Source organism: Mytilus galloprovincialis, chromosome 5, assembly GCF_965363235.1.
Source record: "Mytilus galloprovincialis chromosome 5, xbMytGall1.hap1.1, whole genome shotgun sequence".
NCBI classification, from domain to species: domain Eukaryota; kingdom Metazoa; phylum Mollusca; class Bivalvia; order Mytilida; family Mytilidae; genus Mytilus; species Mytilus galloprovincialis.
The window spans coordinates 59,206,754-59,224,598 of NC_134842.1; the positions used below are offsets into that span (position 1 = coordinate 59,206,754).

At 31.8% G+C, this 17,845-nt stretch overlaps 1 protein-coding gene across 3 annotated transcripts; it reads left to right on the top strand.

The window, feature by feature from the left end:
* Positions 1 to 310: 310 nt before the first annotated feature.
* Positions 311 to 17,590, top strand: LOC143076151 (uncharacterized). Of its 3 annotated transcripts, none has more exons than XM_076251825.1 (4): positions 311 to 479; positions 3,230 to 3,307; positions 5,662 to 6,119; positions 8,153 to 17,590. In XM_076251825.1, exons 3-4 carry the CDS (start codon positions 5,714 to 5,716, stop codon positions 10,462 to 10,464), a joined length of 2,718 nt encoding a protein of 905 aa, XP_076107940.1. In that variant the 5' UTR covers positions 311 to 479; positions 3,230 to 3,307; positions 5,662 to 5,713; the 3' UTR covers positions 10,465 to 17,590. The 3 variants fall into 3 exon arrangements, with proteins under 3 accessions (XP_076107940.1, XP_076107939.1, XP_076107941.1); XM_076251824.1 differs by having other exon boundaries at positions 3,230 to 3,302; XM_076251826.1 differs by lacking the exon at positions 3,230 to 3,307.
* The last annotated feature ends 255 nt before the right edge of the window (positions 17,591 to 17,845 follow it).

A 17,845-nucleotide genomic window follows, 5' to 3' on the forward strand; every position in this document is an offset into this window, starting at 1 on the left:
AACAGGTAACAGGTAAATAATTTGAGAATAAATACATATACATGTATAATGTAATTTTATTATTCATTTCTTTTATTCACAATATATACAATTTATTTGTATGTGGTTTTTAGCTTGATTCTGACCAATGCTTATATTCCAAATATATATGTATATGCCTCTATTGTTGTTGTTACCAATTATGTAAATTAATTGTATCTGATTTTATGCCCTTTATGGGCCCTGTAATTTGGGAAATAAAAATATTCTATTCTATTCTATTCACGATTTCTTTTCTTTTTTTTCAGGGATAAATATAGAACGGAAATGCTGAAACTAACCAATCAGAACTTTCGATACAAATCCGAGTTTTGACATAAATTAGAATGATGTATTGTCCCATTATTGATTTCTTCCAACAACAATATCAATATTTTTTTTCCTTAAAAAGTTATGAATAGAAAATGCATTCGTACATTTAAAGATTATAGAGTTGTGGGGTGAGTTTCAATAAACACAACAGTAGAACGCTGAAATTTTGGTATTGTCTATGGATGTTGATATCATAACAACGTTATACCTTACGAAGTTATCGCCAGTTGTTGTAATTTTCACAATTTATAATAATTGGATCTTATAGTATTTGAAAATTGCGATTTGGAGACAGTGATGTACAGTTGTGTCTGTAACATGTTACATACTTTAGACCTGAGACATATATGTATACAAATGTATCATTTGTATGTCTCTACCAGTACCAGTCTACTAAGAGGCGGTCTCATTGGGGGGTTTTGATCCCGACCCCGCTTATTGTTATGTCAGATTCCTGTATCCCGCTTACACTATGTACGAAAGCAGTTCCTATTTTTTTTTTTGTTAATTTCCTGTGTCCCGCTAGACCAATTCCTGTGTTCATGGCACAATAACTTGACTTTCACGTGTCATGCTTACAAAAAATTAGCAATCCCTCATCACGCTTAAACCTCAATGAGACCCACCTGAGACTGAGAATATTTTGTGTTTACAAAATGTATTGATTGAACCACAAGACTCACTCATATTGTATTCAGAGTTAAATAAGGGTAAACATGTTAACTTATATATAATGGCTACTTATTTCATAATTATATATATGATCCCAATTAGAAGCTTGGTCTTTTTGCCTCAGCTCTTTTAAGTTTTACTTAATTCAGGTCTCACTAATTAGCTACAAGAAGAGTCAGCATGGTCAAGAAGACAATATATATATCAGGGGACTTACTTTTAAAAATGAGTGATTTTCTAAATCACTGATTCAAGTAACATTATTTCGATAAAGGTTGAAAGTAAGAGTTGTCTTTCTTTAATAATCACCTATTTAAGTAGTATAAAATAATCGCTAGAAGAAGTGATTTAATTTTACTGTAGCTTTAAATATAGAATACTAATGATCCAGGGACTATTTATGTTTCTAAACTGAACCAACATCTGTGTTGTCTAGGATGACCAGGTCATTTCAGGTGATGACCTTGTACTGAATCTAGGATAATAACATAAAAATCACTTCTTTAAGTATCATACCTCAATTTCCTTCCCAAAAATCACTTCTTTAAGTATCATTATTTTAATAACCCCCACTAATTTCAACACCCCCCCTACTGTGAAATTTTTATCGCGAACAGTAAAATTTTATTACATAATCTGAAAGATGAAACTTTGAACTTTACAGGAAAAATACTCCCACTGCTGGGAAAAATCTGTTAAGCAAGTATCAGTTCATTATGTAGAGCCATTATTATAGCATTTTTTTTCAACTAAAATAGAATTTGCAGCTAAATGATAGCATCAAAGGCATAAACCTTGATACTTAAAAGAAGCAAAAAATTCATTTTTTTTCAATTTTACTAATGAAAAGATATTTTTTAAACCTATGTGTTTAAAATTTTGGTAAAACTACAAAATCACAATTTGTGACAAAACTTCGAATTTGCTACTCAAATAAGTGATTTAAAAATTTGTAAGGGTTCCGCGGAACCCAGTGTCTCGCCTACTTTTGCTGTTAATCGCAGACTCAACAAAATGAGGAAAAACATCAATAAAAATTTCCCTCTCGTTACTGTCTTTTGATTGAAAGAAGCTTCCAAGTTTGGTAAAAAATCCAGAATAGTTTATGAATCTAATAAATGTTGTATAAACTTTAACTGCAGACTGTATGTAATGTTAACTGGAAGAAAAACTAAGTCCATTGATAAGTAAAATACGGAAAAAGTGAATTTTTTTTTTACAAAATTTACTTCTGAATAATATCTTATGATCAGAAACAAGCTTCTGTCTAAGTTTGGTAGAAATCCAGGATAGTTTAAGAACATTATAAAAATTTTAAAAACTTAAACCACAGAGTGAATGTTTTGTTTCTGGCAAAAAAACTAAGTCCATTTATAAGTAAAATACGGAAAAGTGGAAATTTATTTTTACAAAATTTTCTTCTTGATACTATCTTATGATTATAAACAAGCTTCTGTCCAAGTTTGGTACAAATCAAGGATAGTTTATGAAAGTTATTAAAATTTTAAAAACTTTAACCACAGAGTGAATGCAATGTTTCCTCGCAGAAAAACTAAGTCCATTTATAAGTAAAATACGGAAAAGTGGAAATTTATTTTTACAAAATATTCTTCTTGATACTATCTTATGATCATAAACAAGCTTCTGTCCAAGTTTGGTACAAATCAAGGATAGTTTATGAAAGTTATTAAAATTTTTAAAACTTTAACCACAGAGTGAATGTAATTTTTCCTCGCAGAAAAACAAAGTCCATTTATAAGTAAAATACGGAAAAAATGGAATTTTATTTTTACAAAATTTACTTCTGGATACTTTCTTATGATCATAAACAAGCTTCTGTCCAAGTTTGGTAGAAATTCAGTATAGTTTAAGAAAGTTATTAAAATTTCAAAAACTTTAACCACAGAGTGAATATTTGTGGACGCCGCCGACGACGACGACGCCGACGACGACGGAATGTAGGATCGCTTAGTCTCGCTTTTTCGACTAAAGTCGAAGGCTCGACAAAAATCACTTATTTCAGTAAGTCCACTGACTGCAGTATATAGCGAAAAGTAATTAAAAAAAAACTTTTGAAAACTACTTATAGTTATTCCAAATAAATATATTAAATAGAATATGCATCAATTTTTTTTACATTTAAAGGCGCTTGATAAGAAGTTACTGTTAACGTAATAAAGTGATTTTTTAAAAATTATATTGATAGATGAAGAAATTCAACGTTTGTTAAGAAGAAATGGATTGTCCAGTTTTTATTGAATATAAAGAGCAAGATAAAGGTAGTGTATGTACATTTGTAATGTTTTCAACAAAGTCAGAGTATGAATAATTTCTGATTGATAAATAAAAGGTAAACCTAGATGCGTTTCGGATTCTATCAATTGCACAGAGCACATATTTTTGCAAGAATAAGTCTGAATTCCCATGATTGCTGACAACTAAAACAGTAAACTTTATAAAAAAACATAAAAGTTGACTTTGTATACACGTCAGACTATACAAATACAAGTGCCAGAATATATATACAATCATTGTAAATAGTGAAAACTCAACATTATCTTTAATTATCATTAATCTTCAATCAAACATTGAACTAGAGCCGTGGTGTAGTGCATCAGACTACTAACACAAAGGTTTCTGGTTCGATTCCCGTTACGGGATGAAAATTTCAGTGACTGAATTTTCGGCTCTCCCTTGACACCATTTGCGAGTATTGTCTCGAAGCGATGAACAATGATAGTCCGTTGGAAGGGAAAGATAAATGGCTGACCTGTGTTAAGAGAGAGCCATATCTCTTGCACGTAAAAGACACCCTTGCAGATTTCGAAAAAGAGTAGGCTAATGCTGCTACAAGACAGCACTTGCATCCGCAAAGTGGAAAGGGATTAATATAAGTTGCAAAACTTGTTTCCCAATCCACTATAAATAAATATATTTAAACTAACATTAAACTATGCATAAACATGATAAATATCGTTTAACATGTACTAATGGCGGCAATGACACAATAAAATGATGTAAAATATTTACGTTTTCATTATGTTTTCTTCTTGTTTGTTTCCAATGATTTCAGTTCTTTGTATTTCATAAATTATGTCTGTCTCTGTATTTTTTTGGACAATGATGCACGAATAATGCATAATGCATGCAGTGAGTTTATCAAATATACTAGACAAAGAGTGCGAAAAAACTATAACAGGAATACATGTATATAATTGTTCTAAAGCATGTAATAGTCTTTTGTCGCTTCTTGACACTAAATTATTCTTCTTGTTGCTTCTTGTTGCTAATTTGTGAGACTGCCTGATATCTAATGCAGAAGACAGAAAAAAGTTAGAAATAAGTTTTTGAGTTCATTAGTTATATATTTGTTAGTGTCAAAAAGTGAAATTAGGCATTAAGCTTAAATACTACTACTAGGCAATAATCTAAGCCCTAGGCAGTGAGTCTATTGCCTAAATGATGTCAGGCATTATTCTTAAATCATAGGATTTTATCTTAATGCCGAAATTGAAATGTGAGTAAATTAAAAGATATGTATTCAAGTTAAAAATATATTTGGTATATAATAACATGATAAGAATTGAAGTTCCAAATGTGAACTTCTTAAAATACAGTCATTAGTTCTGCCCACTTTAGTTTGAACTCTGATATAACCAAAGATTTTAATTCATGCCACCCTGCAGTTTATGGGATGCATACAATTGGGAAAACATCAATTTAATAGAAAGTCACCTATGTCAGTATGTACATGTATGATGCATATTTTGAAAATTTTTGAATAAAATGTGTTTCACTACTACTAAGTTCCCTAAATATGCTAAATGCTTTTCTTCATGTTACAATTTTTAAAAAGAGAGAGAAATAGTTCGATGTTGTGAGATTTTAATGGTGCTGGCAATTTATTTTTAGAAATTACCGTTAAATGCTGATCAGATGAAGGCATTATATTTTTAGATGTTAATTTTAGCCATAATTATGATGTCATTTTATATTTTAATACTTTTATGATGTATTTAAATGGGCTTTTATATGTTTATGGTAGCAAAGTCCATTAGAAATTTGACATTGTATGACACGGTTCCATATCACAAAGGAAGGCTGGGATTGAGTTTGGGTGTTATTGCCCCAAACATGTAGGAATTAGTGTCAAAAAAAGGAGCCAAAAAGTGTATTGATCTCTCTAAAATTGTGCAAGGTTCCATACTACAAAGGAAAGACTGTTGAAAGAGTTTGATAGTTAATACTCCAAGGGGTGGGGGTGGGGGGGGGGTTAAAAAGTTTTAAATTAGGGGGGGCAGATCCAGCCATTCCAAAAAGGAGGGTTCCCAACTTCTCAACCAAGGATAAAGGGGGGGTTCCAACCATATGTCCCCCTTCAATTGCATTGATCGTCCAATAAAGGGGGCTTCCAACCCTGGACCCCCCCCAAACTGAATAGCACAGTATTGCACAACAACACAGTATTGCTCAATATATCTAAGTATAGCGCAAACGCAAGAAATCTCCAATTGCACGGAAATTATATTTAAAGTTACTTAAAATATTAGTCTCACTAATGTTATATGTTTTTGTTCTTGCAACATTAAATGTACATGTACATGTATTTAAGGTACACAATTTTTTTTTATCTTCCAGAAACATCAATATTTGGTTATTGCTGTGAATGATTGAGTTCTGAAGCACTATAATGGAAAAACAAACAGAAAATCTGCTGATTGAAATAAAAACTGAGCCGTCAGATAACTATAATGAGAACAAAAATGAAAACTGTAATATTGGTCACAACAGCAGTCATGGCAATAATGATAATTGTCAACCTGAAGGAACACTACTGACTGTACGTGTCCCGAACATAAAAACAGGAACAAAACTAGAGGATGCAGTAGAAGGCAGTCCATTCAGATTAAGTGGTAGAGCTTCATTTTTGTATCAGAAATCAACAGGAGATCTAAATTTAGATATATGTGGGAAAGTAAAAGATACAAAAAAGTCATCAAATGAAATAGAAAGTCCAAAGTATATAGAGAATACTGGAAAAGTTAAAATGATATCGTCAGAACAGAAGGAAATTTTTATAGATCATGTTGAAAAAGGTATTTAAAAATAAGGTTTACATTAATACATGGTCATTGTACTCTGTTTTTGTATCAGTATGTTTATCTATTTATCAAACTGTTTTCAACTGGTTTTTATACGACCGCAAAAACATTTTTGGTCCTATATTGTTATCATGCGTCATTCTTGTTATCTGCATCGATTGAAGACATTTGGTCAAAGAACAATAACTTTAATCAGTGTTAATTAAGTATAAGTAAAAAGAAATCTATGAAATTTAAACGGAACGTTTATAACCACAGCAGGAAGGTTCAGATTAATTTTGGGGGTTTAAGGGTCAGGGCTTCAAAAAAAATTTTGAGCCAGCCGCACATTTTATGCCTAACCCAGATTTTGATCCTTTAAGACTTAAAAACAAAAGGCAATTATGGTAATCCCTTGGCAATCCCAATGATTGATAATAAAATAATATGCATGGTCCTAACAATTTGGGAATTAGGGGCCAAAAATGGGCCCAAAAAAGCATTTTTCTAGTTTCCAGACAATAACTTGTGGAATGGTGTATGAATCTCGCTGATATTATACCACAAGTTTCCATACCACAAAGGAATGGTAACAATTGACTTTGGGGGTTATGGCTCAAACTGTTTAGGAATTAGGGGCAAAAAGGGGGAAAACAAGGGTTTCCTTGTTATTGGACAATTTAAAAGCAGTGTAAGGGGGGTAAACCAAACACAATTAGGGAACAATGTTGTGTATGTTTAGATTACCTCCCTTACACTGCTTTTAAATTATGTATCAAGAAATGTTGAAGTGTCTTCATTCTAGAAGTGATTAGCTGTTGATTTATTAACTATTAAAGGAATATTAATTTAGCCATGACTATGTAATGTCATTTTCTATTTTATGACTTTTGATATACAAAATGTATTTAAATTGGTTATTATGGGGATGTCAATACACAACAGCATAGTGTGTATTGCAGAAAAGCAAAAAATTGAATACAAATTCAAATCATATAACCAATTCTAAGTTCTTTGAAACCTATAATGTGTCAAATATTTAACTACACATGTACAATCCAAATTCAGACCTGTATCAAGCTTGAATATTTTTTGGCCGAACTGTTTAGGGTTGGACCTCTGTGGTCAGCATAGCATTTCATTAGGTTTTGTTCCTTTAAAGTATGATGTGCTGTTAAACCACTGTCCATGGTTTGGCCGGTAGGGGAGGGTCGGGCATTCACAAAAATGTCTAACCCTGTCACTTACTCTCAGACAGGGGTATTACTTATATACATGTAAGTTATTTTTATAGGACTGCAAATTAGTTTTTGGGTTCTTATTATGGTATGATGTCACTCAGGGATGGGGTCGATTACTTTAAAATGTAATCTCATTCGATTAAATTACAATGGTTTAGTTATGTCACTTAGACTTTCAGATTTTTTACTTATAGATCATACATGTATATAGATGCACGTAAAAAAGTTATATCTTCTTTTCTTGAATTTCTCAAGACGACTTTGCTCTAATAGAATGTTTATTGTGTGTCACTTGCAGATGTCTTTACTTATCATTTAAGTGTATTTTCATGGACAATGAGAATCTCATGTGTCTGTTATCTTCAGAACACTGCTCATTTACAAGCCTTAAGGAGCAATTTTTGAAGGGCTTGTGGAATTACTTAAGATTTTTGCACAATTAGTTTCTTTGTTGAATTAATGAGATGAAACTTTGACCTCTAATGAAAAATTATGAGCTAAACAAAGAAATATTGTTTAAGGCATGTAAATCCCAAAACTTTCAACAAGTTTTGAAACTTCTGTGAAAAGAAATTGGAATTTAGGTTATTAATACTGAAAGATCTTTAAATTAGATTTTCTACATGTGTGAATTTCTTCCCTGAATTTACCCTGATCTCTTTGTTAATGACAAAACAAAAGGAAATGAATGATATAAAAACATAATCTGTCACAGTCACCAGTATTTTATTTGTTTGTATCACTTTAATGTTAACTGTTGTGATTTCTAGCATATGAATGATTTTTATCTCTTTTTCTTCTTCATAGAAATAAAGGCTGACATGCCTCAAAGTGATACAGATTTTCAAAGATCAAGTGAGGCTTCAGGGATAGACAATCCAAATGTTAACTCAAGGGCTTTGCTGCAATATGGATCTGATTTAACAGAAACAAAAATCAAAAGACTAGATGAAATAATTTCAGAAGTACGTCAAAATCTTGAACTTGATCCAAAATTTCCAAAAGACCAAGTGCCAAAAGCTTCAAAACTAAGTATTGAGATTAAGTCTAGTTCTTATCAAAGTTTAGATGAAAGTGGTTCCTCTGATGACGAAAAGAGTGAAAAGTATTCAAATTTGAAAAATATCATGGAGAAAATGACAAAAGAAAGCCTTCCCAGAAAACCTGGAAAGAAAGGTTCTATTTGGAGTGATGATGTGTTTGGACAGCCAGGAGAAAATCGCTATATTTGTCCTTCTTGTGGAAAAGGCTTTTTTTACATGAGCCACTTGAGAAAACATAGCATGATCCATTCAGAGGTGAAACTGTTTACATGCCCAACATGTGGCAAAGGCTTTAACCAGAAATCTAATTTAAGGACACATTTGAGAACACATGCAGATGAAAAAATGTTTACATGTAATCAATGTGATAAAGGCTTCAATCACAATGCATCTCTACAGATTCATATGAGAACACATACTGGCGAAAAACCATTTGTTTGTAGTGTATGCAATAAAGGATTTAGTCGAAAAAACACTCTTAAAATACATGAGACCACACATACACCTGACAAACCTTATGTATGTACTACATGTGGTAAAACATTTGGGAGACGTTATGTCTTGCAGAGGCATGTACTAATACATGAGGGAGAAAAACCTCACATATGTGAAAGATGTGGACGTGGATTCAGTCAGAGTGGAGATTTACAGAAACATATTAGAACACACACGGGAGAGAAACCATATGTATGTACCATATGTGAAAGAGGATTTGCACAAAATGGGGATTTGACAAAGCACATGAAAACACATGTAGGAGATAAACCTCATGTTTGTTCTGTTTGCAAAAGAGGATTTGATAAGCTTAATGAAATGCAAGAACATAAAGAAAGTCATTCTGACCAATTATTTTTTGCTTGTACTAGGTGTGGCAAGGAATTTAGTCAAATCAAAGAACTAAAAAGTCATAGATTATCACAGGCATGCAAGACATTTGAAGATACAGTTATAGTTGATGATGATGATCATCATCAAGTTGATCATGATAGTAATAAAGATACAGACGAAACATTAAAAGGACAAATTGGTGATAATTATACCAGTATCACACAAACCTCAAATGAAAAATTGTTGTTTGCTTGTGTTAACTGTGGCAAAGAGTTCAGTCAAATGGAAGACATTCAGGCACATAAAATGTCACAAGAATGCAGTCCTGATCTGTCACCCATAACTCATAAGAGCAGCTGCGAAGAACTTGATGATGGAATAAAGCAAGAACCTGTTGATATAATAGATACGTCAAGTAATACATCATATAATTCAATTGACATGATTGGCAATTATGAAAAAAATGATGATAATAATGATCCTCAGAATTCTGTCAAAAAAGAAAATAACTCTTCATTATGTGAAGAAAAGGAAAATGTTTGTGCTACTTGTGGAATGAAATTTACTGAGCTATCAATGTTACAAGTTCATTTGAAGCTACATTCTGAGCTGGAAAAGTTAACAAGTTCATATGTAACTGAATCAGAAGAACAGTCTAATACAGATGAAGCTGAAAAGCCATTTAAATGCCATTTATGTGAGAAGTCTTATCAGGGGAAAAGTTCTCTTCAGGCACATATCAGATCCCATACAGGAGAAAGACCCTTCTCTTGTGAGACATGTGGCAAAAGTTTTCGACTAAAGAGAGATTTACATCGACATGACCAGTCACACAGTGGTGATCGCCCATTTGCATGTACAGAATGCAGCAAAAGATTCCGCTGGAACTGGGACCTACAAAAACATATGCGAATACATAGTGGTGAAAAACCGTTCTCATGTGCAATTTGTGGCAAATATTTTAGACAAAATAGTACACTCCAGGCACATATAAGGACTCATACTGGAGAAAAACCCTTCACATGTACTACATGCAGCAGAGGTTTCAGTCAAAGTTCAGACTTAACCAAGCACATGAGAACTCATACTGGTGAAAAAGCTTTTTTTTGTGAAATGTGTGACAAATCATTCAGCTTAAGACACAATTTGCAGAAACATATGCAAAAACACAACAAGTATAGACACCTATATAGATCAGATGCACAGGAGCTTGAGAAGACAATTGAAAAAGAGGAACAAGTTGATTAACTTGGTACTGCATTTAGTATGAAAATATTAAAATGATTCTTCAAAGATCATGTTGAATAAGCATATTCCCTGGAGATTGTGAAATAACTTTTGTGTTTTTATAAATGTATACACATTTATGTTTGAATACATGTTTATATGTAAGAGTCAACTCTATGTCCAGCCTCAAAGGAGTAGGGACATGAAGGCAAAGTTTTGGCCCACAAAAATGAAATATTCGTCAACTATTTCAAATTTTCACATATTGTATGAAAATGCATAGAGAAAGGAAATATATAAGAAAAACCTAAGATGTTTTATCTATTGATGTCACAATTACATCATAATATGAACTGTTTTCATGAAAACCGTGAAAAATACAGAGTAAATTCAGTTTTATACGACAGCAAAAAAATTTTGCAGTCCTATATTGGTATCACGTCATCGTTCTCAAAAACATTTGGTTACCGGATCATTACTTTAGTATAAATAAATAGAAATCTATGTCATTTGAATTTAATTTAAATTAGGGGGCGTAAAAACATTGCAACAGCATAGGGCCATAAAGAAGAATAGGTTTGTTTGCCCAAACCCTATCTACCCAGAAAAAAGCTGCCTACTCAAATTCTTTTATTGTCCTGATTTGAAGAAGTTTTTTTTAATCAGATAGGCATGAAGACTTATAAACACCCGATACTTCAATTTCATTTTTTGAAAAAAAAAGGAAAAAAATGCCTACCTACCTACCCACTATCTCAACCTTTGGGTAGGGTTTGGGCAAATCAAAATATTTTTAATTGTGGCCTAGTGTATTGCACAAATGCCAAAATATTGATTATAAATTCAAATCATATAACCAATTCTAAGTTCTTTGACAAGAGTTTTTTTTTTGTGTGTCAGAAACCTAGTATGTGTCAAATATTTAATTACAATCCAAATTCAGACCTGTATCAAGTGCCACTATTGTGTCCATTTTTACCCCAACTGTTCAGGGTTTGGACCTCTGCGGTCGTATCTAGCTGCCCTCGGCGAAGCAAATTTTTCAATTTTATTTCCATTGCTGAAACATTGTGCACCTTCAAGAAACAACAAATAGTTAAGCGTAATTGTAACTATTGATATGATCTCACTAAATATAAGTTTCTTGCATAAGCAGATACTTTGCCAATTTAAACTATACTTAAAATTTAATGAAAAGCAAGGAAAAGAAAGAGATTTTACAAAATATACTAATTTCATCATGGTTTGTTACCATGATAACTCGTTATATGTGAATTTGGTTTTTTAAATTTTCTGTCTACCTGATAACTAAGTCTAGTTTTAAAAACATATAGGAATACGGATGAAAACTTTTAGGAATAGGGCATTCAGGCCCAGCTTTGGCTCAAGAAAATTACAATTATTTTAGATTGGCACATTATGTTTGAATATGGGGTCAAGAAATATAAATTAAAACATTAAGATTTTTATCTGACAACAAATGTCTGATGATGTCACAGTTATGACATAATATGTACTGTTTTCACAAAAGTGATGATAAATACAGAATTTATGCAGTTTTCCATCATTATGAAACCTAATCTAAAATCTCAACCGTATTGCCCCTAATCCTTTGTGTCCTTTCCTCAAATCTATGTCCTTTGAATTTGTGATACTCAAATATGTGGCCCTTTGTAAATTCAAATCTATGTCCAATTTATAAGGTAGGCTTCAAGTAATGTAACTTGACTTGGGACTGTGAGGCACACATATAATGCAGCAGGATTTAAGAGCTACCCTAACCTTATCTGGGATACTGGTCATATGCTGGTACCGTAATGTAAAAACACTACATAATAAACAACAGTAAAATCAGTTGGAAAGGGCTGGACTTATCAGATCACACAAATCAACTCACCAAAAAAAACATTAATCTATTTTACTGTTTGCTTCAACTTGACACTGTACATAAAATACAATAAACGAATTACATGATTTATGACTATTGTTTCTTTTTTGAGAGAAAATGGTTTTCTGATTTATCACATTTTTTTTTTTATAAAATTTGATAAGAAGGCTAATCAATATATATATATATATATATATCTAGATAATATAAAAGATAACAAAATGTAAGTATTTTTTACACAATTTTGATATACGAGAAACTGTAACTGCATTTTTAAAGGAGGTGAACAAGGTGTCCAAGATTCCCATATCCCTCCTAATACTCCATGATAAAGAAGTAGTCAAAAAGAATTTACCAGTCTCTATTGGATTTGATTACCCCTGATGAATTTTAATCCATAACAGTGGCGGATCCAGAAATTTTCATAAGTGGGGGCCCACTGACTGACCTAAGAGGGGGCCCGCTCCAGTCACGCTTCAGTGATTCCCTATATAAGCAACCAAATTTTTTCCCAAAAAGGGGGGGCCCGGGCCCCCTGCCCCCCCTAAATCCGCCTCTGCATAAAAGTGCTTCAGATGTACACACTTTTATTGTGTTTATACCTTTTTCCCCATGTAAAGTTTTTTTCAGATCTGCCAGGCAGTCTTTTTCGTATTTGATAACTTTTTTATACCTGCTGAGCATGACTTTTTATTATACCTGCTGAGCATGGAATTTTATGAAAATATCTAATAATGAATGAGGATTTACTTTGCACAACATCGTGTGCAACCGCAATATTTTTTGAAATCTAAAAATATTACATTTAAGTGAACCATACATGATTCTAAATACAAATATAATAGGTAAAACATCAGAAATATAAATAAAAAAACGTGCAGACATTTAAAATAAACAAAGAAAAAACTTGGTTGTTTTATATATTTTTTTTAATTCCCTTGTTTTTGTCAACTTTTGAGTACTGGTATATTAAATTGAATTTAAGCAGCATGTAACAGTCAACAGTTACTGGAAAAACAACTTTATATATTTGGTGAGATTATTTAAAAAGATATACAAAAGCTTTTCTGAAATTATATTATCGTCCTTGCAAACTATTTCTGCAAAGAAAATGCAGTTGGTAAGCGTCATAAATCATCATTTCCAGAAAAAATATTCTTTGAAGATGATATTCTTGCCTTCATCAATTAATGTTGTCTTGTATGGAGTGGTTGCGCTAAAAATGAGCAAGCAAGAGTACTATTAATTAAATTGCAGAAAGGGACAGCAATGCATAATTAAATGCTGACTATTCACACATATAAGCCTCATCAACAACAGTTTGTTGGATGGATGACGGTAGAGAACAGAATCTTAAACCATCAAATTGCTGCATAAATGCCATACATGTGAGGCAAGCTCCTTTAAATTTATTTTCCTTTGATTTAAAATCCCAGATGACAACCAATATTGCTTAAGGGATACATCTTACACACAACTACAAGTTCCAAAAGTCTAATGGAAACACAGTTATAAATATCTTTTATAAACATATTTTCAAAATCTTCGTTATGGAATAACGAAGATGCATACTAGTATATGTATATGTCACACTTGATTTAGATGTTTAAAGTATGTAAATTGTTATGTTTATTAGAATGATGTCAATACTATAAGTATTTTAATAGTTTTGACTTTGTAAATGGTAGAATTTTTGACAATGTCTTAACTGAGTTTAGTATATATTCATTTTACTTATTATTTTATTTGATGTCCCACCTATACATTAGTGTTTATGCTTCTGATCTGTTCATCATTTTGTCCTCTGCCTGTCCTGTATCAGTTAACGTGTTGGTTTAAGGAAAGTTAAAGTTGTGGTCAAATCAACTTGAAACTTAGAAAAATTGTTAATTATGATTTGAACTTTATGGAATGTATGTCAGATTTTTAGATAAGCATAAGGAAAATTATTAAAACCTATGAAAGAAAATCAAAACCAACAAAATTACTTAAACAAGTAAACATTATTACTTACATCTTTACTTATATACTTAGTCCGAGTTTACTCTGACGTCCAACGGCTGTTTTGCCAGACAAGCTGGGGCCGTGGGACGTCAGAGCTCGTTCCATATCAAAAAGTGGATATTTGCCCACCCAAAATAGATGCGCTGCTTCGTCGCTTCAGGTGCCGATTGAGGGCCTTGGAATTAAATAAATTGGGCATCAATCTGTTCATTTTTCATTTGTCTCTTCATTTATGTAAGTTTCACCTACCTGCCAACCTTTATTTTTCCATATTTTAACAGTTTTTACAGAGACCCATCGATTTCTGCATTTTGACTTTCATTTTCAAAGATTATCACGTGACCACGAGAAAACAGTGCAAATGACCATAATGTAACACCTCGTTCATTTACGATGCAAGTAATCTAAATGTCCGAGAGCTTCCGAGTGTTATCGTGGTCGGAACTAAATGCCTAATACCGATCTCCTGTAAAGGAGGTGAAAAATCGTGGTTGGCTCCTACATGTTAAACATCGATCTCCTATAAAGGAGGTGAAAAAAATATAAAATTTGCATATTTGAGTCTCGAGGCCACGAACTCTCTCGTAACTTGACGTCCATTTGAAAGTGAAAGTCAAAATGCAGAAATCGATGGGTCTCTGTTAAAACTGTTAAAATATGGAAAAATAAAGGTTGGCAGGTAGGTGAAACTTGCATAAATGAAGAGATAAATGAAAAATGAACAGATTGATGCCCGATTTATATAATTCCAAGGCCCTCAATCGACACCTAAAGCGACGAAGCAGCGCATCTATTTTGGGTGGGCAAATATCCACTTTTTGATATGGGACGAGCTCTGACGTCCCACGGCCCCAGCTTGTCTGGCAAAACAGCCGTTGGGCGTCAGAGTAATCTCGGACTATTATATACTGTTCTAGATTTCATGGAAATGAAACAAAGTGATGGATCAAAGTGTCCTATTGACACATAATTTTGTTTATTTTTCATATTCATGGTATTTTATGATGACCTCAGGGAAGATCAGTAGTGCACTTAAAAATTTGACTCTCTATACATGTAGATGAATTATTATTATTATTATTATTTACCTTTTTTTTACGAAATTTCAACATCTAATTCATTCACATATATATTTTTAATTTCTGCATGTTCTATAGTATGTACAATTTTGATTTTAAATTAAAATATACTCAGATCGCACTAAATTGCTTAACGATTCTCTTCAAACACAGGACTGTTTTATTTAAAATCCTTCCGTTATTTTAAATTCCTTCAATTGTTGGATATTTTGAATGTTAAGTTGCTTTACCAATAAATAAATAAATACACTTCAGATGATCAGTGTAGTTAAAAATCTGTTTCATTTACGTCTGCAAAAATGGTAATGTTTAAGAATATTGTATTTCAAACACAAATATAGAGTCAATTTGTACATACGTAAAACAGGTAGAGAAATGTTTTTTCTGTTAAAAGCTAGTAACAAAAAAAATATCTACTGAATTTTTTATACGCCCATTTATGATTTTATAAATTTGATTTTTTACGTTTCAGAGTCATGTGAATGTATTCATAAAAAGGAGGGATTTTCCAGTGTTCATACAATGCGTTGAGTAGTTATTATGAATTTTTGTGACTGATTTATATCTATTCAGATAATATCCCTTTAGTTTTTCATGTATTCTGATATGACTGATTATTTTTGCTTAAATTCATTCTTTGAAAAAAGTGACGGGTGTATTATGCGCCTATGACGCAGCTGTGTATTCAGTTTGTATAAATGTTTTTTCTAAGTGTGTGGTTTTGTGTTTGATCTGAAAAATTGTTAAGTGGTAGAGAGAGGAAGGATCACATTACAAAAAATGGATTTGGCATTTTATAAACAGCAATAAATTCATCAAAGTATATAAATTAGACAGTTGGCTTTCTTGTTTGAATGGCTTTATATCTGTCATTTCGGGGCCTTTTATTTCTGACTGTGCTCATTAAGGCATAATAGTTGTTTATTTCTGTGTCATTTGGTCTCTTGTGGAGAGTTGTCCCATTGGAAATCATACCACATCTTTGTTTTTATATCAGAAGTAAAGTTGACAATTTTATTTTTACTTTGTTTAAACAATTGGTAGGTGTTCTGATCGTCTTCACAAGAATTATGCTAATTTATCTAGTATTGAAGTAAGCTGAAGTATCAAATATATAGTTCCTTGCTGACTTTAGATATATGTGTGATAGGTTTGATATAAACATCAGATCTACAGTTTAAAAAATTGTTTAAAATTTACAAGTCGATAAGTTGTTATAACTTATAAAATGTCTACCTACAAAAAAAAAAGTTTCATTTCAAAGGTCAACTTGGTATTTATTTTTTTGAATTGTCAACAATTATTATTATACTTTGCGTTAAAATGCCAGATTTTTATTGGCTTATAAGAGGGATATAATTTACGTGTTCCATGGCTCATCTCATATGGTATACCTATGTTTGCCCTGTCAAAACACTACTTAATGATTATCATTAAATTTTTCTCTCAATGCTATTATAAACTTTGATTTATATGTCAAGACTCAAGACAGTAATACCTTAAATTAAGCTTACAAATAAACATCATATAGTTTTGCCAGCCGATACTTGGGAGTTCATGTATTTTTACAGATTTCTCATGGTTTAATGCATTTGGAACAAAATTGGAATTGGTAAGCGATAATTTTGGTTATTTATAAACATTTGAAAGATAATGCATTTTAAGGAGATAAATAGGTGTTAAAATAGATTTTAAGCGTGAAGAGAGTGTTACAGTTACTGAAATATATTACAATTAGATAAAACTAGTAGTGTACATACAAACACAATTCTCTTACTTTCAATTAAAGAAAAGACAAGAGATAAAATTTCGTATTTATTATGAATATTAAAATGGTCATGCAGTGTATTTAATCGCGGGATATGGAAAGGTATTTAATTAATAATAAACAGTTTTTCTTATATAAGAAATAAAAAATTGTTTATAAAATTCAATTGACATCTATAGTCTTAGAATTTGTATTTAATTTATCAAATTCTTACTTTGTACATTTAATACATATGTTTTGTGAACATGCTGAAGATATAATAATGTAAAATGAATCTTGTGAGTAAGTTTTTTCTTCATTTTTTTTACATTTCAAAAGATTTTATTAGAATTGTACTACATGCCCCATTCTAAGCATGTATAGATATCTTATATAAACAACTACACATGTATATGTGGAGAGAATTTATGCCTTTTGATTTGATTATATATCTTAATAGCTAGCCTACTTACCTTGTTTTTATACGACCGCAAAAATAGAAAAAATTTTGGTCGTATATTGGTATAAAATATTTGTTGTTGGTATCATGTTGGCGTCGTCGTCGTTGTCGTCCGAAGACATTTGGTTTTCGCACTATAACTTTAGTATAAGAAAATAGAAATCTAAAAAAAAAAATTTTAACACAAGGTTTATGACCACAAAAGGAAGGTTGGGATTGATTTT